Genomic DNA, 22,836 nt, shown 5'->3' with positions numbered 1-22,836 from the left:
ACTGGACAGGGTGAGCTTTGTATTTGATACCTTCCCTGGAATTATTTTCTGCCGGAAAGCCTGGGCGTCAGTTTTGTTAAGTACTGTAAAGTGATTTGGAGACATTCTAATGGAGTTTATGTGCCACAGAACAAACTGGTTCCTGTGCTCCACACATTTGATGCAGATGTTACACTGGATATATATGTGAGGTTAAAAACCAGCTTTGTTTGCAGACCACTGGCAATGTGTAGTACATGTAGTTATATATAGGTCATTGTATGTTATCCTGTAAAAAGAAATCTCTTTCGAATATGGTCAAATTAATGTGTTTTAATGTTCGGTGATATCAAATTTTAAAATATGATGAGGAAGAAGGTAAATTTTTCAGTTTCACTTAAAAGGTATTTAATATTACTAAAATGTAAACAGTGATAGAAATGTTCACTAAAGTGCTGTCGGAAATAGAATAAAAATGATTTTCGTGGATTGTTTCTTACATATTAAACAGACGTGAATATTTTGTAAATATCTATTTAATGATAGTCTACCTAATTTAGTATTTACTTGTTTTGGCTCTCATTGATGTACAAGTTGGTGTTTACTCTTGAAATTCAAAAGAAATATGTTAGTAAACTGGTGATTTGTGCTCTTTATTGGAACAGACTATAAAAAAATTGATCCACATACATGTATGTCAATTTCATTGCTGTTACAATATGTGAGGGACCGTTTCTGATGATGGTTTACCCCTATTCCTCTCCAAAACTAAATATTTGTACACATTTATAAGTAACTTCTGAGCAGAACTGTCAAGAACCATTTTGAGTTTGTGATCTATTAAACTGGTATTAAAGGTGCTATCTCAAAGTTGCATAATGACAGCTATTGCAAATCATATTTTTATTAAATTTTGCTTTAACATTTAAAGTCTACACCTTTAACTATATGCCCATCAATGATTATAGGAAATAATTTTATCTGCTAGTAGAAAATACATTTTTATTAGAGAATCTTTATCACAAACAGATGCTTGCATATAACTATGATATTGCACCTTTAAGTGGTTGTAAGATTGTGTAAATTTCTAATGTACTTATATTGAATTTATATTCACTAAATATGCTGGTCATAATTAATAATTTATGCTGCAATTCAAAATAATCAGTTAGCTTGCAGTTTTAAATTAAAAGTTTGTTTAAGGGTAAATGAAATTGACACATATCATCAAAATGTGTTATAGTCTGTTCCAATAAAGGTCACAAATCTCCTGTTTACTGACATCTTTATTTTAATTTCAAGAGTAAACACCACCTTGTACATCAATGAGAGCCCAAACAAGTAAATGCTAAATTAGGTAGAGTATCATTAAATAGGTATTTACAAAATATTTACTAGTCCGTTTACTATGAAAGAAATAATTGACGAAAATCATTTTTATTCTATTTATGACACTACTTTAGTCCACCAGAAAAGTACATTTAGAAATCTACTTGTCTGTCAATATTTTCACTTGTCCAAATAAGTAGTTTGTTTTATTTAAGTACAAGGTTGATGTTTTTGAGTACTCAAAATGAAATTGCTTTGAACATTTTCACTTGTCCGCTAGATAACCATTGGAGGTACATTTTGCTTGTCAGAACATATTTTCACTTGTCAGGACAAATGGACAATTAAGTGCTTATTTTGAACACTGTTATGAAAAAAACCCTCATAAATATTGCAGATAGTTAAGTTGGCTTGAATATTATTAATATAGATATAAATCATAAATGGCAGTTGGTTTGTTTTGTTTAGTGCAGAAGTCCAGTTATATGTTTGAATCCAGTGCCAGGTCAGCTGGAATCTTGTTTGATCACTGGGTCTGCCTGTCTCCTGTTTATTTAATTTATTATAACAATATGCGGGCTGATATTGTCAAATATTTCATACTCGTTGTTCCACCATGGATGATACAAACGTAACAAAGACTTGCTTCTCGTGAAGCTGTGGACGGCTAATCCTTTGAAAACAATTCTCCAGTATAGCTGGAGATGAAGTCAAACAAGTCACCGATGGTTATGACGATGTTTTTCCACATCTCTTGTTGGCTCTGTAGTCTTTGTGTTCCAAGTTAACAGAACATTCCTGGCTTCTCAACTTGCTGCATGACGGACATGTTGGGCATATCATGAACCCAGAGTCAATGTCATTGTCTGCCATTTCAGAACTGGGAATTTTTTTTTTTTTTTTTTTTTTTTTCATTATCAACTGAATCTATTTAATTAAAAAATTGCTTAGCAACAACTGTTTAATGGTTTATAATTGTGTACAGATATCCGAAAGGAGCATGTGGCAAATAACAGTGCAATACTGAACAAAATGTTCCAAGCTGAACACAGCTTTGGACTGCCTTATGCAGAGAATGTGGACTTGAATATGCTAATGCTTTTGTTATTGAGATTTAATTTTTACCTAGATTGGTGTAACTACAAATGCTGTAATCCCTAAATTGTACAGTTTCCTATGCATTTAGATTTGACAGTTATTTCTTTGTTAGATGACAAATGTGGAGGATGTAAAAACCTGTACAGAAATGGGGAAAACAAAAGTTAAGTGAAATTATCTCCCCATAATTGGGAGTGGGACGTAGTGCAGTCGGTTTAGGATCAATCCCTATATGTTGACCTGTGTATGCATCTATGTACCATTGCATCCCATTTAACTAACACTATATATATTGACCTGTGTATACATCTATGTACCATTGCATCCCATTTAACTAACACTTTAACTATTGACCTGTGTATGCACCCATGTACCATTGCATCCCATTTAACTAACACTCTATATGTTCATCTTGTTGAGGTAATTCAATAGAGTAATGACTAATCTGATCTCTGGATTGCTTAGCTTCATTTAATGTGACAGTAAATTTGTCCTTTATTTGCGGGAACCAGCCTCTGGAAACGTGACGTGATTTCAAATAGGTCTTTATCACTGCATGGTGACATTGATTACACTGTAGTTCTGTGAATAGCTCTAGTTGCTGGATTGCTGGAGTACTTTTTGAGATAACAGTTGGGGAGTTTGATTTATTACATGGTGGAAAAACAATTAAGTATTGACAGTTGTAGGTGGGGGTGGTGGAAGTTGGGGGGGGGGGGGGAGGATTGTTACTCACTTGTTCGTACTTATTTTATAGCAGTTTGAGGGTTTCATGTGACTGAAGAAAGAACAAGTATTGATAATTGTACAGGCCCGTAGGAACTGAGAAGTGGGGTGCCTGTGCCCCCCACTCAGTTTAAAATATTTGTTTTTCATCCTGCTCTAAAAATAAAGATAAAATTCAGGCTTGTGCCTCCCCCTCTTGAAACTGATCTCCCCTTCACTGTTTACTGGAGATTGTGCCCTCCCTCTCTCTCCTCCCCCCCCCCCCCCCCACACTCCAGATATTGTTCATACTGGCCTGTTGTGTGTTTGTTTTATTTTTGTTTTGTTTACAAATAATCATTTGTTACTCTCCTGTTTGACACTTATTAGTTCATAAGAATGTATTAATAGTGTGTGTGAATTACACTTAACAGTGGTGTTCCCCAAGTGAAGGTGATAGATGCTTCCCCATGCAGTTCTGTCATGTAAGTGATTTATTGATTGGCTAATAGGAAATAGAAGTCAGGCACTGATTGGTAGACAGAGTATGGACTCAGGTGGGCCTATTGTGAACAGGAAATTGATTTGCTGGGCTCATGAGCACTGAATATGTTGGTGCCAGCCTGTGTAGTAATCATAGCAGGCACTAATCAAGTGATAGATATTTAATCAAGTGATAGATATCAATGATGTAAGTATAAATATATATTCACATACTTTGGTGTCAGTGTGGGCAGGTTTTTAATGTAGTATATTCTGTGAATTTGCATTGCCGTGCAAGTTAATGTTGTCCTGTCTGGGGCTAGTGGATTTGTCGAATCTTGACTTGGTGGATATTAAAGATCTCTTTCTGATCTTTTTTTTTCTCAGTAGGTGTAACCTCTATGGTGACAGAGGGTTTCCTTTCTGTTTGTCTCTGTTGGATACCAAACATTTGGTAATTCTGACATATTGTCTTAGAGAGGAAACCTGCAACATTTTCCCATTGGGAATTGGGAAATTGTTCAATGCGCACATTCAGAGCAAGCTGTTGTAGCGCATGCCTGTCCTGGGCACAAGTACCAGCCTCAGCCTCAGCCGTTTCCTCCATCCAGGACAGGAAAGGGTTGGGGTGGGTGAAGGAGGGACCACCTGCACTGACACGTGCAAGGGAGGGCCAGCAGTCCAACCGTTGTTGGTAACAGGTGGGGGGTGGTATGGTGCTATGTAATTTGGAATGTCCCGTAGGATTAAGCCAAAGGGAAACGAGTGCGCATTTTGATGAAGGAAGTTTGGTGCAGTTTTGATGGTCGTTCTAAAGAATAAAAGATAGGGAGCTAGTAGCAAAGGATCTTTTATATGCACCATCCCACAGATAGGATTGCACATACTAGTCGTGGTGCACTGGCTGGATCGAGTAATAGTCCAGTGGGTCCACCGACGGGAACGCAAAGTTGAAGTTGGTTACATGATGAATGTTTACATTTTAAAATTAACAGTTGCTAAGTATTCAAAAAAAAATTATGAACTAATTTTGTTCACTTGAAAAACACTATATCATTTGCAAAATCAATTTGTTCAAAATATTTTTGCAGTGTTTATTGTTTGAAAATCGATGATGAGCAAAAGGCGGCTCCTAAAATGATTGAGTGCAGTTGCTCTCGATATAAAATTTACTTTAATTTTGAATAAGATATATATTAGCGATATCAGCACTTGATTAAGCGAGCATTTTATTGAAAGCATTTATTTAATAGAAATGTTTACAATGTAGCTTTAACTTTAAAACATTTCCTATGATTAAATAAGCTAAAACTATATTCTTATCCTGAATGTTTCAAAGATCCCTTACTTCTAATTTTTTATTTTTTTATTTTATTATAAAAATTTTTTTATAGGAGTAGTCTATGTAGTGGTATTAGATTTCTCCTCTCCCAAGACGAAATTTCAAAATCATCATAATGCTCGATACCAAATAGCCATAGTTTAAAATGTTAAAGATCTGTTTATTTCTTTTCTATTCTTTGAATCTTTGAAGTTAATAGTAATATCAGTGGAATGATTATTGTGTAATTGTCCTCTATTTTTTTTAAATGGATTGAAAAAAGCTACATGTATATGTTTGACACCAAATGGTCATGGTTTAAAATGTGCTGAAGTGTTGTTAAACAAACATTCCTTTGCTTTCCAAATCAAGTGTCAAAATAACCAAATGTTAAGACATCCAATAGCCATAGTTTAAATCATATTGACGTGTCATTAAAGAAACATTCCTTTCCTTTCCAAACCAAGTGTAAAAATAACCAAATGTTAAGACATCCAATAGCCATAGTTTAAATCATACTGACGTATCATTAAAGAAACATTCCTTTCCTTTCCAAATCAAGTGTCAAAATAACCAAATGTTAAGACACCCAATAGCTGTACTTTAAATCATATTGATGTATCATTAAAGAAACATTCCTTTCCTTTCCAAACCAAGTGTCAAAATAACCAAATGTTAAGATATCCAATTGCTGTACTTTAAAACGTATTGATGTGTTGTTAAACAAACATTCCTGTCCTTTCTGTTCGTTTTTTTAAATGAGCCTTTCTTCATTATTTTATAACTATACGCAATCTGTGAACGACACTGCTGTCATACTGGTGTACAGACTGCGTACGCGTGCTGTAACCGGGCACGTTTCGCGGCAGTTCAGTTCCGTAGATTGGAAATCAATGCTGATCACTTCATCAGTGGAGAGATTTGCCTGCCATAGCAAGCCAGCAACAGCAGCACAGTTTGTTATTTACGCCTCCAAACTCAATCTCACTGATTTTAATTTGCCCTGATTGTCTGTCCCAGCCAGTGTTAGTGTGGGACCTGGGTTTTCGTAATCAAATGTTTTTCTGTCTCCGTTTTGTGCCAAAACATCATGAATACCTGCGGATACTGGTAGATAAAGATAAGCGACCAGTACGACTTATAACTTAATTCTATAAAGGTGAGAGATTTGTTGTGTGTAAAATATGTGATCTTTACTTTGATAACCGTCGGAGTATTGGTTGTGTCATGATTTGTCTAAACTATGGACACTTACGGTTGTAACTGTGAAGTGCTGTTCAAAGAAATATTTTCAGAAATATTTGCAAGTATTGTAGATGTTAGAGGTTTACATATAAAAGGTTCTGACAACCATTTGGTTTATTGGTTGTATCATGATTTGTCTTAACTATGGACACTTATGGTTGTAAATTTTATTTAAGTGTATTATAGATGTCAGAGGTTCACATATTAAAAAAGTAAAGTTTCTGCATGAAAAAGGTTTAAAGGTTTTACTTGTTTTCAGGTTTGCTTTATAAAATTTGGGATTTTATCAATATTTATATATAAAAGTTTGTTTTTTTGTGGTGTTTTTTTACATAATTATAAAAAAAAAACATTGAATGGGTTTGTTGAAGGTGTTTGTTTTTTGTTTTTTTTGTTTTTTTAAAGTTTATGTGTAAATGATTTCAGAATTTTGCAAACAAAAGATTTCAGGCCTTTATCATTTTATGTAGAATGAGATTTCAGCGCTTTACATTTTATGTTTTATTTGTAAAAAAATTCTTTTTCCATTTAAAAGGTTTAAGGTTTTACTTAAATGTTTTAAGGGTTTGAGCTTAAGTGTTTTACTAAAATTGAATTTAGGGGTTTACATGTAAAAGATTTAGGATTTTTAGATATAAAAAGATTTTTAGAAAAAACATGATTACTTTAACATTAAAGATGTAATTTATCTTTAAATTTCATTTGGCCAATTATAATTTGAATTTGGCAACATGTTTCCTGCTCAAATTCACAAGTTGCTATCAATTTGAGAGGAGTATATCTTGAACCCGGCTATATAGTGTGTTAAACAAACTTTATTTCCTTTCCTTTATTCTGAAGCACTAAAAGCAAAGATATGTATCATAAGTATGATATACCCACATATCGCCTGGGCACTGAACCATATTTAGTATTAACTTTTTATCTCATATTGGGGTGGGACGTAGCTCAGTCGTAAATCAGTTGCCTGATGCACGATCAGTCTAAGATCGATCTCTGTTTATCGGTCCATTGGACTATTTCTTGATCCAGCCAATGCTCCACAGCATGTGTGATAAAATCCATCGTATGTATGTTCTTGTCTGTGGGATGGTGCATATAAAAGATCCCATGCTGCTAATAAAAAAAGTGTAGCCCATGGAGTGACAGCAGCAGGTTTCCTCTCATTATCTCTGTGGTCCTTAACCATATGTATGGTGAATGTGTCTTTAAATAAAACTTTCTCTGTCTGTCTGTCTGTCTGTCTGTCTGTCTGTCTGTCTGTCTGTCTGTCTGTCTGTCTGTCTGTCTGTCTTTCTTTCTTTATCTCCGATAATGCCTGTTTATGTATGTCCTGTATTATATTGTAATCTCTGTTCTGTAGAGTGATCAAGCCATCCTATTTGTACACATTAATGTGTCTGTTGTCTTAATAAACACTTAGTGTGGATGTTCTTCAACAGCTGAGTGGTTTTCATGGTCCACTGAGAACATTCTCACACAATACACACTGTTTAAATCAAACATCACGTCCACGTGTATCACTGATGTAGGGTTAACGAACTGGTCCGCCGGATAGTTCTCACATAATTGGTGGCATGCTATATGTGGGTTGAGCAGAGATAGTGTTACAACATTTACTCAAATAATAGCCAGCCTGCAGTACATAGATTGAGTTGAACCAGAGATAGTGTTACAACATTTACTCAAATAATTGATGGCCTGCTCTGTGTGGATTGACCAGAGACAGTGTTACAACATTTACTCAAGTAATTGATGGCCCACTGTACATAGATTGAGTTCAACCAGAAATAGTTTTTGTACATTGATTGACCATAAATGGTGTTACAACATTTACTCAAATAATTGATGTGTTGTTGTATATGGATTAAGCACAGATAGTGTTACAACATTTACTCAAATGATTGATGGCCTGTTGTTCATGGATTAACCAGAGAAGATTTTACAACATTTACTCAAATAATTGATGGCCTGCTGTACATAGATTGAACAGAGATAGTGGTACAACAGTTACTCAAATGTTTGATGACCTGGTGTACCTACATTAAGCTGGACTACAAATAGTGTTACAACATTTACTCAAATAATTGATGGCCTACTGTACATTGATTGCCCAGAGATAATGTTACAACATTTACTCAAATGATTGATAGCCAACTGTACACTTGATTATTAGCAATGATAGTGTTACAACATTTACTCAAATAATAGATTGCCAGGTATATGCTTGACTAGAGATAGTGTTATAATATTTACTCAAATAATTGATGGTGTACTGTATGTGGATTGAACAGAGATATTTGTTACAACATTTACTCAAATAATTGATGGCCTGCTCTACATAGATTGAACAGAGATAGTGGTACAACAGTTACTCAACTGTTTGATAACCTGGTGTACCTACACTGAGCTGGACTACAGATAGTGTTACAACATTTACTCAAATAATTGATGGCCTACTGTACATTGATTGCCCAGAGATAATGTTACAACATTTACTCAAATGATTGATAGCCAGCTGTACACTTGATTATTAGCAATGGTAGTGTCACAACATTTACTCAAATAATAGATTGCCTGGTATATGCAGATTGACTAGAGATAGTTTTATAATATTTACTCAAATAATTGATGGCATACTATATGTGGATTGAGTAGAGATATTGTTACAACATTTACTCAAATAATTGATGCCCTGCTCTACATAGCTTGAACAGAGATAGTGGTACAACAAGTACTCAAATCTTTGATGTCCTGGTGTACCTACATTGAGCTAGACCACATATGGTATTACAACATTTACTCAAATAATTAATGGCCTGCTGTATGTGGATTGACAGCAAGAGAGTGTTACAAAATTTACTCAAATAATTGATGACCTGCTGTACATAGATTGACCAGAAATAGTGTTACAACATTTACTCAAATATCGATGGAGTTAATAGGAAAATTTCCACTGGATACTCCATAGTAGGAGCTTGTCATACCAACTCTACTGGACTAATTAGTTTCAAACTGTATGTATGATTTTATAGACATATGCTGTTTGTAGTTGGTGATTCGGAATAACATTTGCATATCCTGAGGTATGCAATTTGCATGTAAATATTTGTATGTGGTTATTCTAAATGATTAAATGGTATCATTCCCCCCATCCATTTTCAGTCTGTGATTTTTTCATACTATTATTATACAGGAAAGCAAATAATACCTTTACAACATGTTTTTCTTGTTTGATACCTGAATTACCAAATATTTGACATCCAATTAATAGCTGATGATTCATTAATCAATGTGCTCCAGTGGTGTCGTTAAACAAAACAAACTTTAATACCTGAAGTTAACATACATAAATGTGTTTATTTATAAATTTAGTTCTTAGCAATAGGAAGAGTTGGATGTGGCTCATTACTCCAGTTATACGATTGTTTTGTTTAACAACACAAACTAGCTTCTTTATTATTGTAGGCATCAAAATAAGCATTGTGTCTGGTAACCCATTTACAGGTTACCACAAAATATAGCCTGGTAACCTATATGATAGTTAGAATTGAATTCTACTTACTACTACTTTTTAACGCCCTTACATGTGTGCCAGATGATTATTTTAGTATACATGCATTTATGAATGTTCTAAAATTGTATTGGTGTATGCGAACATCGGTACGAAAAATGAAATCCAGAAGTAAATTTATCTAGTGGGCACTGCTTAAACATGGATTGCCGAAATTGCTTGCAATTGCACAAGCAAGGAACATCTGTGCAATTTGGTACGAGAAAAAAAAATACTGAAGTAAATTCATCTAGTGGACAATGCTTAAATGTGAAATGACTATAATTGCTTGCAATTGCACAAGTGCGTGCAAACATTCATGCAATTCCTTACTAGAAAATGAAACGCGGAAGTCCGAAATACATTGCCAGGTTTACGTTCGGAGACGAAAGTACTATTAATGTTGAAATTTTCTTACATGTGGTCCCATTATTGGGGGCAGGTAAAGTGCTTACTTGATATGCTGTAGGTCTATCATTGATCCCCGTCGTCGGTGGGCCACATTTGGCTATTTCTTGTTTCAGCCGGAGCTCCACAACTGGTATAACAAAGGCCAGGCGGGGTATACACTATCCCATCTGTGATATAATCCTTTGCTGCTAATCAGAAAAAGTAGCCCATTGAGTGGCGATAGCTGGTTTCCTCTCATTATTTGTGGTACTTAGCCATATTTCTAATGCAGTACAACCGTAATTAAAAAAGATATGTTGGGTGTGTTGTTAAATAAAACATTTCTTCCTTCTTCCTTATTATTAGGTGTAATCTATGTGGAAGCAGCAGATTTTTTCTTTTTCTCTGTAACAATGAAATATTGAAATAACTGTATGTGAGACACACCGCTACTGGTATATCAAAGGCAATGGTATGTGGTATCCTGTCTGTGGGATGGTGCATATTAAAGATCCCTTGCTACTAATGGACAAATGTAGCGGGTTTCCTCTCTATGACTTGTATGTTAAAATTACGAAATGAGTGACATCCAATAGCCGATGATTAATAAATCAATGTGCTCTAGCAGTGTCGTTAAACAAAACAAACTTGAACAGTTTGGAGTTTTATCACGATGCAAGACGAAACCCGTATAGAGTTACGGGTGTGTGATCGCTTTGATCCAGCCATAACTGTTTGATGTCTGTTCTCTAAAGACACCATGCACAGAATCCTTCCTTGACATCATGGCATGCTGCGATTACACGCCACTGCTATTTCATTGCTGTGATTGTCCACGTCAGTCTTGTCTTCATTAGAATCACTTTACTTTATTTACTGATATCAGATGGACTAATGGATACACTGTCATTCATATCCTGTCCCTTTGCTGTCTGATTTCTTACACTGTCAGTCTATTATATCTTAATGTTTCCACTGAAGAGATCAAACTGATACCATCCTCACTTATAACAGAAGTATACTGCTGTAAAAATTAAAATTTACAGAAAAAAGAGCTAATTACAGCATATATTGTATGTTTGGGACTTTATGCAACATACTGAGGTAATTTTATGAAGTATAATAATAACAGCAAATACAAATAGATTTTAAAACATTCATTTATTGTTTACCATATAGCTCCATACACTGTTTCAAGACAAAGTGCTTGTATAAACTATCATTTGTTCATGTTTGCCTTTATGCTGATGTGTCATTCATTCATTCATTCATTCATTCATTCATTCATTCATTCACATCGTAATTAAATTAGCAGTGCAGTATCATGTTATGTAATGGTTAAAAATGACAAAATTATAACAAATTCCATTTTTAGAATTAATAACTTTAAAATATATATTATTTTTAATAGAATAAAGAAAATGAACCTAATTTTAAGTTTCTGAAGTTAAAATGCTTAAATTCATGATTTTCCAAAGTCTTGGTTTACTTCACTCACACCAATACGGAACTTGGTTTACTTCACTCACACCAATACGGAACTTGGTTTACTCCACTCACACCAATACGGAACTTGGTTTACTTCACTCACACCAATACGGAACTTGGTTTACTCCACTCACACCAATACGGAACTTGGTTTACTCCACTCACACCAATACGGAACTTGGTTTACTCCACTCACACCAATACGGAACTTGGTTTACTCCACTCACACCAATACGGAACTTGGTTTACTTCACTCACAGCAATACGGAACTTGGTTTACTTCACTCACACCAATACGGAACTTGGTTTACTTCACTCACACCAATATGGAACTTGGTTTACTTCACTCACACCAATACTTCGCTCACACCAATACGGAACTTGGTTTACTTTGCTCACACCAATACGGAACTTGGTTTACTTCGCTCACACCATTACGGAACTTGGTTTACTTCACTCACACCATTACGGAACTTGGTTTACTTCACTCAAACCAATACGGAATTTAGTTTACTTCACTCACACCAATACGGAACTTGGTTTACTCCACTCACGCCAATACGGAACTTGGTTTACTTCACTCACGCCATTATGAAACTTGGTTTACTTCACTCACACCAACACGGAACTTTGTTTACTTCACTCACACCATTACGGAACTTGGTTTACTTCACTCACACCATTACAGAACTTGGTTTACTTCACTCAAACCAATACGGAATTTAGTTTACTTCACTCACACCAATACGGAACTTGGTTTACTTCACTCACGCCATTACGGAACTTGGTTTACTTCACTCACACCATTACGGAACTTGGTTTACTTCACTCACACCAATACGGAACTTGGTTTACTTCACTCACGCCAATACGGAACTTGGTTTACTTCACTCACGCCATTATGGAACTTGGTTTACTTCACTCACACCATTACGGAACTTGGTTTACTTCACTCAAACCAATACGGAATTTAGTTTACTTCACTCACACCAATACGGAACTTGGTTTACTTCACTCACGCCATTACGGAACTTGGTTTACTTCACTCACGCCATTATGGAACTTGGTTTACTTCACTCACGCCAATACGGAACTTGGTTACTTCACTCACGCCAATACGGAACTTGGTTTACTTCACTCACGCCATTATGGAACTTGGTTTACTTCACTCACGCCATTACGGAACTTGGTTTACTTCACTCACTCACGCCATTATGGAACTTGGTTTACTTCACTCACGCCATTATGGAACTTGGTTTACTTCACTCAACTTGGTTTACTTCACTCACACCATTATGGAACTTGGTTTACTTCACTCACACCATTACATAACTTGAACTTGGTTTACTTCACTCACACCAATACAGAACACTTCACTCACACCATTATGGAACTTGGTTTACTTCACTCACACCAACACGGAACTTTGTTTACTTCACTCACACCAACACGGAACTTGGTTTACTTCACTCACACCAATACGGAACTTGGTTTACTTCACTCACACCATTACATAACTTGGTTTACTTCACTCACCATTACGGAACTTGGTTTACTTCACTCACACCAATACAGAACTTGGTTTACTTCACTCACACCAATACGAAACTTGGTTTACTTCACTCACACCAATACGGAACTTGGTTTACTTCACTCATGCCATTATGGAACTTGGTTTACTTCACTCACGCCATTATGGAACTTGGTTTACTTCACTCACACCAACACGGAACTTTGTTTACTTCACTCACACCAACACGGAACTTTGTTTACTTCACTCACACCAACACGGAACTTTGTTTACTTCACTCACACCAATACGGAACTTGGTTTACTTCACTCACACCATTACATAACTTGGTTTACTTCACTCACCATTACGGAACTTGGTTTACTTCACTCACACCAATACAGAACTTGGTTTACTTCACTCACACCAATACGAAACTTGGTTTACTTCACTCACACCAATACGGAACTTGGTTTACTTCATTCACACCAGTACTGAACATCAGATGTTGACATGAAAACAAATTGAGGGAAGTACATGATTAATTGCTCCCTTAACTTAAATTATGGGGAGCCAATTAAGATATTATACTGATACTATATAAATTCACATTCTAAGGGGAGCTAAAAGCCACTCTCCTTAAACTATAGTCTCATGGAGTTGATGGGAAGTGAGAGTGATAGCTCCCTGTAAACGGCGAGGTCTGGAACCTGGATGTATAAAAACTGTGTTTTAATTAACTGTGCTGTGCCAGCGTGTGGTAACTGGATTATCACCTGTGTGTATTGATTGGGGCGTAGTCCCGTGGAATACTGTGGCATTGTACACTGTGTTTGTTCTGTTGTAGAGGGACAACAGCTGGTACGGCTATTGTCTCGGTCCACTGTCATGATGAAGTTGGCCAACTCGACGGTTCCATTGTAATTTCCCCAACTTACAATGCACTCAAATGAACCAATAATCAGTCATAGAAGTCATTTATGGTGAAAATCGAGGTATAAGTGTTCAGACTAGCAACTGCACAGTTGTAGAAGTCGTGAGAGCAGAAAGATGGCCAACTTTGTTGTGGCAGTTGGTAGTCTGACACTAGCATTATGCCTAAATAAAAAAAATGCCAGCGACATTGCCTAGAAAAAGGGTTTAGTACTAATTTTATTCTGATATTTCTTTCTTATATCTTGTTTGGGTTTTTTATTGTGCAATAGTCACTATTCATACAATTCACAAAAAATGTAAAAATATTTTGAATTTGACTTTTTAATATTGAAATAGAATCAGGTCAAAAGGATGCAGTAAAACCTTTATAAGCAAGATCATCATGGGACCTAAATATTTAGTTGGTTTGGAGAGGGATTCAGGCTGTTAAGTACAAATTTGTTTCATATACCATACACAAATTAAGGAAGAATTTACTAAGTTGTGACTTATCGTGACTTATCATCATCATCATCATCATCATCATCATCACCACCATCACCATCTTCATCATCATCGTCTTCATCACCATCATCTTCATAGTCTTCATCATCATCATCATCATCATCATCATCATTACCACCATCACCATCTTCATCATCATCGTCTTCATCATCACCATCATCTTCATCGTCTTCATCATCATCATCATCATCTTGTATTATAATTATATGGGTTGCACCCATTGTATTATTATCTTGTTAATTATTATACACTTTGTCGTATCATCATGTTATCACATTGTACTAACATATGAGACAATAATGCTTGTGATCTACATATGAGACAGTAATGCTTGTGATCTACATATGAGACAGTAATGCTTGTGATCTACATATGAGACAGTAATGCTTGTGATCTACATATGAGACAGTAATGCTTGTGATCTACATATGAGACAATAATGCTTGTGATCTACATATGTATCTACATGTATATTTAGTGAGGGGCACGATTTAGCTCAGTCAGTTGAGCGCTCGATCACCTGAGGTACTTACGTCACAGGATCGAACCACAGGTTTTCTCTGATGACTACAAGTCAGAATTACCAAATGTTTGACATTCAGTAGCCAATGATTAATTAATAAATGTGCTCTAGTGGTGTTGTATAACAAAACAAAACTTTTAACTATATTTTTAATAAACAGTCCCCTGTGAACAAAAAATACTTGCAAATTCGAGTGTTTTACTCGCTGTGTAGAGCCTTGGTGTAAGGCAGTGACTAAGGCTGCCTGTTTTCAATTTCTATACTCTGGGGATAATAAATATTTTTAAAAACAGAAGAAAATCATTTACTGATTTCTCTCTTTAACATTACACAGATAAAAATGATTTCACTTTGTTATTTAATAAATCATTAACTTTCTTTCTTTTTTCCCTTTAACTTTATTTTCATGTGCTGAGGAAGTATTTACTCATTTAGTTTTATCTTTATGCAGAAAATCAATTGGCCAGAATACAGACAAGGTCGTTTGTGCACAATAGTTAGACTGGTTCCCATCAATATGAAAATTGATTAATAGAGTGGGTCAGTCAATTCTGAGACTGCAGGTTATATTTGGTAATTTCCTCCAGTAATGTGTTGCACAGACTGCAACAAATGTTGGATGAACTTTATTGTTTGAAGAACCCAATTAAGGGCGGCCATTATTAAATGTTGTGAACTAATGTCTCTAATTTTCTCAGAAAATAATGTATATTAATAGGAAGTTAATATTCTCCATTTAAATGAAATAGACTTTATATCAAGACCATTAGAGAGAAACAGGGTCAAGTGACAGAGAGAGATCAAGAGAGAGAGAGAGAGAGAGAGAGACAGAAAGAGAGAGATCGAGAGAGAGAAAGATCAAGAGAGAGAGAGAGGGAGCAAGAGAGAGAAATAGAGAGAGAGAAATAGATAAAAAAGAGAGGAGAGAGAGAAAGAGAGAGGGAGAGAGAGAGAGAGAAAGAGAGATTTATCATGTGCAGTTTATATTCAATTGAGATACAGATGGAGTTTGACTTCCATGGTCTCTTGAACCCATTAGTTGTTAATCTGAGCGTACCTGTCAATTGTCGGGAGTTGGGGAAATTAGAATGCAACCCTCGAGTTGGCCAACTTCGTGGTAACAGCTGACATAAATTCCACAGCTCATCTGCCTAGATTTCTAATGCTGTTGGGGTTTTTTGTTGGTTTTTTTTTTATAAATACAACAGCTTGCAGGATATTGATTATGTAAAATACACCAGTGTGTTACAAGTTACACAACACAGTTTTACTGAATTTGAGCATCGGTTTTACATATCTAACAGTCTGAAAACTGTCCCAGAGGTTTATCAAATTTCTCGTAAGTCTTTGCATGGATTAACTGAATTGGAATAAATAATCAGGTTTGATGTGATACGTGTAATTTATTACAACTTTCCATAAACAAAAAAATACAACAGTTGTTAAATGTAGCTTTACTCTGATTTATTGCGTTCATTCTCTGTAGATAAACTAAATAAACTCATATTTCTAAATTTAAATTTCCTGATGGAATGAAATAAAGGATCACACACAGAGTAACAGTAAATAGTGACTGCAGTCAGAACCGTCAATCCATAAGTTGACCACATGACTGGCAGTCAGTTCAACCCTACTGACATTCAATTTCATATTACAACTGTAAGAAATACACACACATACATATGTACGTATATATACTAGCAGTAAATTAAATTTGGTCTACAATTCCGGGCTATCTGTCCAGGACAGTGGGTTAATTGTTAGGAGGTGATGAGAGAGAAGTGGGTGTAGTGGCCTTACACCTAACCATTCAACTATTAAACCTTGCTCTGGGTGGGAGCCGGTACCAGGATGTGATCCCAGTACCCACTGGCTTTATGTCCGATGGCTTAACAACGACACCGTGGATCTAATAAGGTCCAAGCACACAGTCCTGGACACATACCGTAGCTATATGGGCTGTCTGTCCAGGACAGTGGGAGAGAGAAGTCAGTGTAGTGGCCGTACACCTATTATTCAATTATTAAAGCTTGCTGTGGGTGGGAGCCGGTTCCAGGGTGTGAACCCAGTATCTGTCAGCTTTAAGTCCAATAACTTAACCACTACACCACCAAGGCCAGTTGCACTATCGAGGCTGGTGCTTTGTATTACAAGGAGGACAAACATTGACCTACTGTCAGTCTACAGATCTGATAAACTGATGGTTTCATTTATCAACAGTGAAGATAGAAAATGAGGAAATGTGTCATAGGGAGTGAGATATTACTGTAATGTCTAACGGTCCATAAATCAGGTTTTATCGAGTGTATCACAAGTGGTTGCATTCAACTGGTAAAACTAAACTGTTGGCTGTCCCAATTGATGGGAGATAATTAAGTTTACACTGGTGTAACATCAACAAGGAAGTTCGTGTTTTGATTGGAGTGAGTTCAGGGTTGTCACCCGTGTTTGTGTGTAAATGTTACAACTCAGGGCCGTACTTTGTCAGGGTTTTTGCCAGATAGTATGAAGGGTAAAATTACGTACCCTAAAATCTTGGAAATTAATGGATACATTTTTATAATTTTTTTTAGAAAGATTATAGTAAGAGAAACACTGTTTAAATTGTATCTAAAGTAAAAGGTTTCAAACCCAACTTAGAAGAAGCACTTATGACCTGTTTTGTTTTTATTACGTACCCTCAAATTATTTTATGACAAAAAGTCTGTTGTGGGTGAACAACCCATCACTTGTCCCCAGACGTTGGTTAAAGGGAGCTGTCATCTCACTTCCTATCACTCCCTTGGGACTAGTTCAAGGAGCGTAATATTTAGTTCTCCTTACTACCTTAGCTTGTGACTTTATATTATATCAGTTAGTGAGCCCATTGAGCTATTTCTCATTCCAGTCAGTGCACCAGAACTGGTATATCAAAGGCCATGGTATGTGCTATCCTGTCTGTGGGTGATGCATATAAAAGATCCTTTGCTACTAATGGGAAAATATAGCGGGTTTAATCTCTGAGACAGTATGTCAAATTTACCTAATGTTTCACATCAAATAGCCGATGATTAAGTAATCAGTGTGCTCTAGTTGTGTCATTAAACAAAACAAATGTTAAATTTTTATATGGCATCAATATGTTAATGCACATGTATCTGAAATGGCTGGCCATAATTTAATCATTCCTTTCATTTCTCTTCACGGCAAGTCCCTCACCCCAAAAATATGAAAAAGTTTAGTTAAAAGTGCCATTTTTTTACTGGTTGGAAAAGAACCTCAATTACTAGTACCCTTCTTTTGTTTTTATTGTTCCATGTTACTTCAGGCTAAGCACAACCCTGCAGATAGGCTAAATAGCAGCTTGAGCAATAGGAAAACAGTTAAAAAGTTAGTTTGGTTTGTGTAACACCACCACTAGGGCACATTAATTTTTGTTTTTAATCACCGGCTATTGGATGTCAAACATGGAGTCTTCAGAGAAAGCCCGTTACATTTTCCCATTAATAGCAAGGGATCTTTTGTATGCAGGACTGCTCACTATAGTCATGAGACACTTGTTGGAATGGGAAAAACCTAATGGGTCCACTGAAGAGGTTCTATCTTATGACCCAAGCACTCAAACAATAAAAACAGTGTGTATTGAATGCCGTAGTAATAAAACAGGCATGTCATTCTTCAGCTTTTTATCCAATTTCATTTTATTTAAAAAAAAAAAAAAAAAAAAAAAAAAAAAAAAAAAACATAAGAAGCATAAAATTAGTTTAGGGTGGGACAGGACATAGCCCAGTAGTAAAGAGCTCACCTGATGTGCAGTCGGTCTAGGATCAATCCCCATTGGTGGACCCATTGGGCTATTTCTCCCTCCAACCAGTGCACCACGATTGGTACATCAAAGGTTATGGTATGTGCTATCCTATCTGTGGGATGGTGCATATAAAAGATCCCTTGCTACTAATGGAAAAATATAGTGGGTTTCCTCTCTAAGACTATAAGTCAAAATTACCAAATGTTTGACATCCATTAACTAATGATTAATAAATCAATGTGCCCTAGTGGTGTCGCTAAACAAAACAAACTTTTAAACATTTAAAATTAGTTTCACAAAGTAGACTGGATTGATCTGAAAAATTACCTTTATTTATTTAACTATAGTATTATTATATAGAGTTTTCAGTTTTTTAAAGATAATTTCAACTTTTTGTCTTTTTAAATAAGTTTCACATCTCTGATAAAAACTCTTAACAGACTGAGTTGTAGCACTTGTCCTACTTGGGGTTTTTCTTTGAAAATGATTGCAGTCTTAAAGCTGTCAAATGACATTGAAAGACACTGAAATTATTATCGTTATTTATCGTGTAACTGTTTCTATTGGCAAATTATGATGACTGATTAAAGCAAAGTCATAAATATATACTAGCAGATTATGAGTGACATCACACGCATAGCTACATTACAAAATTGAGCATTGGACCTCTTAAGTCATTGTACAATGTAGCTGAAATAACAGAAATAATAGCTTTTCCCCTTAATTTTATGGACTGCATGATAAAAATAATAACTAGTTAATGGTGTCAGATATCGGCTTTATCCTGTTCAGGACAAATAGGAAATTCCACTCGGCAATCCTCACAGAAGTTCCCATTCTTACCTTCACAGGATAAAGCCGATATTCTACATCAGTAACTAGTTATTCTGTATAAGCGGGATGCGGGAACTTTTTGGCGAACTTAGGTTCGAGCACGCCTGCCCCGGATTTGGCCTCTAACACAGCCAGTGAGCAACTCTGGGGCGGGAATTCTGTATATGTCTGATTTTATGCTCAGATGGGATTATTTATAATGTAAACAAAACCAGTAATTATTATTATGCAAGTACATCCAGCCCTCTCATTTTACAGTGACAATCAGCAGTTCCGCTACAGAATGCTGTAGCAAAATTGATCTGAAACGGCATTTTTATCATTATCTGGTATCTACCTTGTTATTATTTGTACTAAATTTCCATAGCAAGGGGATCTGAATTTCAAGGGCTGTACCGGCCTCAGTGGCGTCATGGCTAGGCCATCAGTCTACAGGCTGGTAGGTACTGGTTTCGGATCCCAGTCGAGGCATGGGATTTTTAATCTATATACCGACTCCAAACCTTGAGTGAGTGTTCCGCAATGGCTCAATGGGTAGGTGTAAAACCACTTGCACCGACCAGTGATCCATAACTGGTTCAACAAAGGCCATGGTTTGTGCTATCCTGCCTGTGGGAAGCGCAAATAAAAGATCCCTTGTTGCCTGTCATAAAAGAGTAGCCTATGTGGCAACAGCGGGTTTCCTCTTAAAAAAACAATGTCGGAATGATCATATGTTTGACGTCCAATAGCCGCTGATAAGATAAAAAATCAATGTGCTCTAGTGGCGTCGTTAAATAAAACAAACTTTTTTTCTTTTTTTTCAAGGGCTGTACATCAATCTCTCCATTGGTCAAGTATGTTACTATTCCTTGATCCCCATCCCAGACAGCCCAGGATTTATATTGATGTACATGTAGCCAGGGCTTTAAATTGCATCAAAGTCGAGGTGATAGATGTTGTGCACAAAATACATAATGCCCAAAATAATCACGCCCAAACATGCTGACCTAAACAATATTTCACCTCAAAGCCACTGAAATATTACCGTAAGTGTAATTAGATTAAAATAACTTGAAATGCATTTCTGAATATTGACAACTCTACAGCAGCTGTTAATAACAGTACTGAACTAAAATGATCTTCCGATGGCCAGAAAAGACATCTAAAACCCTGTGTAGCATCAGGGAGTGTTTTGTTTTTAAAATATTGATTAGCAACAGTTTCTTGCGTGATATCACCATGCATGATTCACCTTGTCTATTGCCAGATTAGCCAGTTGCTAATTATTATACAAAGTGGCTACCACACTTAGTCATTGGTTAATGCAATTTTCTTTACATTAATCATTTTCAGTCATTTTCAAGGAACTACTTCACATACCTCAAAATTGGCTGAAACTAAAGTTGTTTTGTTCCTGTGTGAGCTCTGCCATGGTAATTTAACAAATACATATATGTACATCAGTTAACCAAATACAATTAATATTTAAATATCCACTGTATAGTAATGGGCTAATAGATTAAGCAAATGCTGTGTTTGATATTTGCAGGTACAATACACATGGTATGGTAACAAACAGTGACAAACAGGTTGTTCGAGGAAATGGTATTTTGAGGAAGAATGCTGCTGGAATTGTGACCTTGACACGACTCCTGAACATTGCTCCACAAACCACTGTCGGTGAGATAAACATCTATATTGTCTGTTCCTTCAGACCAAAGAGTATTATTGGCATTTACCCACATTAGTCATGATGAATTTTACCTGTAGAATGCAGGAGATTACATTTCAAGAAATCTTGTTTTAAAACATTTTTGGGGAGCATGCCTCCCACCCCCCCACCCCCCCACCCCGACTCCCTTAGAAGCTCAGATGTTTTGTGCCCTCAACCTGCAAGTCACTCCCCCCCCCCCCCCCCCCCCCAAGTGTTTATTTGCATTTGCCAAACCTGTCTGTTAGAGGTTAGTTGATTTCAGAGCAATAGAGTCATATTTTCATTCAAGACTCACCCTGTCCATTGCCAAATTAGTCAATTGCTCAATTCTTTACAAAGTTGCTGCAACGTTTAGCATTATTGGCTAGTAGAATTTTGTTTAAAATAGCCATTTTGTAATTTTGTTCTTGAAAAGAAATTCTCTGCATACATGTATCTGAAAATTGTGTAAAACAATATTACTGGAATGTGAGTCCTGCCTGTTCCTCTTTACAAACACCTGGGGCACAATTTATGATAGTTATTCTCTAAGTCCTCTACTGGTCCACCCAGTGGGGACTATAGGTTTTGTCCACCCAGTGGGGACTATAGGTTTTGTCCACCCAGTGGGGACTATAGGTTTTGTCCACCCAGTGGGGACTGTAGGTTTTGTCCACCCAGTGGGGACTATAGGTTTTGTCCACCCAGTGGGGACTGTAGGTTTTGTCCACCCAGTGGGGACTATAGGTTTTGTCCACCCAGTGGGGACTGTAGGTTTTGTCCACCCAGTGGGGACTATAGGTTTTGTCCACCCAGTGGGGACTATAGGTTTTGTCCGTCTGGCCATCTGTCCCACATATAGTTTTCCAGACTTTTTGTTTTGTACTGCCCGAAGATAGTGAGCTGAGATTTAGTGTATAGCTTTATCATACCGAGTTACAGATCACATTTGATTTTCATGGGGATTCAAGGTTTTATCCAAGTATTCTTTGGGTCCAAACATAGGCTTCTTCCTAAAAGAATGTGGCAGTAAAAATTCCCAATTTATGTACTAAAGATTCCCAGTTGTTTTTGTCTCTGTGTGTGTGTGTGTGTGTGTGTGTGTGTGTGTGTGTGTGTGTGTGTGTGTGTGTGTGTGTGTGTGCGAGTGTGTGTGTGTGTGTGTGTGTGTTTATCTGTGTGTGTCTGTCACATTACGGACATCTCCAGACTCACAAGATATATGTGTGTGTTGTGTGTGTGTGTGTGTTGTGTGTGTGTGTGTGTGTGTGTGTGTGTGTATATATATATATATTAATTAATTGTCAGTTCTAATGAATTAATTTAATTCAAGTATGATTTACTCCTTCTAATTTTCCCAATCCCATCAGGCATGAAACCCTGTTGAAAAATCCCCAATAAATCCCTGGGATTGGCTTATTTTTGACAAGAGTCTTGAACTTATATAGAGAGATAATGAAAATATGTATTGTTTTA

At 36.3% G+C, this 22,836-nt stretch overlaps 1 protein-coding gene across 6 annotated transcripts in view; it reads left to right on the top strand.

Moving 5' to 3' along the window:
• LOC121384648 (A-kinase anchor protein 13-like) overlaps positions 1–22,836 on the top strand; it is a 262,118-nt gene that overhangs the window by 45,438 nt on the left and 193,844 nt on the right. For 5 of the 6 annotated variants that reach the window (XM_041515136.1, XM_041515150.1, XM_041515144.1 and 2 more), the window contains one exon: positions 21,217–21,347. In XM_041515136.1, coding sequence (XP_041371070.1) covers positions 21,217–21,347 — 131 coding nt within the window. Of the gene's footprint in view, positions 1–3,756; positions 3,803–21,216; positions 21,348–22,836 lie in introns of those variants that run through there. The other variant, XM_041515157.1, reaches the window with a different exon arrangement.

This window comes from Gigantopelta aegis, chromosome 2, assembly GCF_016097555.1.
Source record: "Gigantopelta aegis isolate Gae_Host chromosome 2, Gae_host_genome, whole genome shotgun sequence".
Lineage (NCBI taxonomy): Eukaryota > Metazoa > Mollusca > Gastropoda > Neomphalida > Peltospiridae > Gigantopelta > Gigantopelta aegis.
This window is presented reverse-complemented; position numbering and strand designations above follow the sequence as displayed.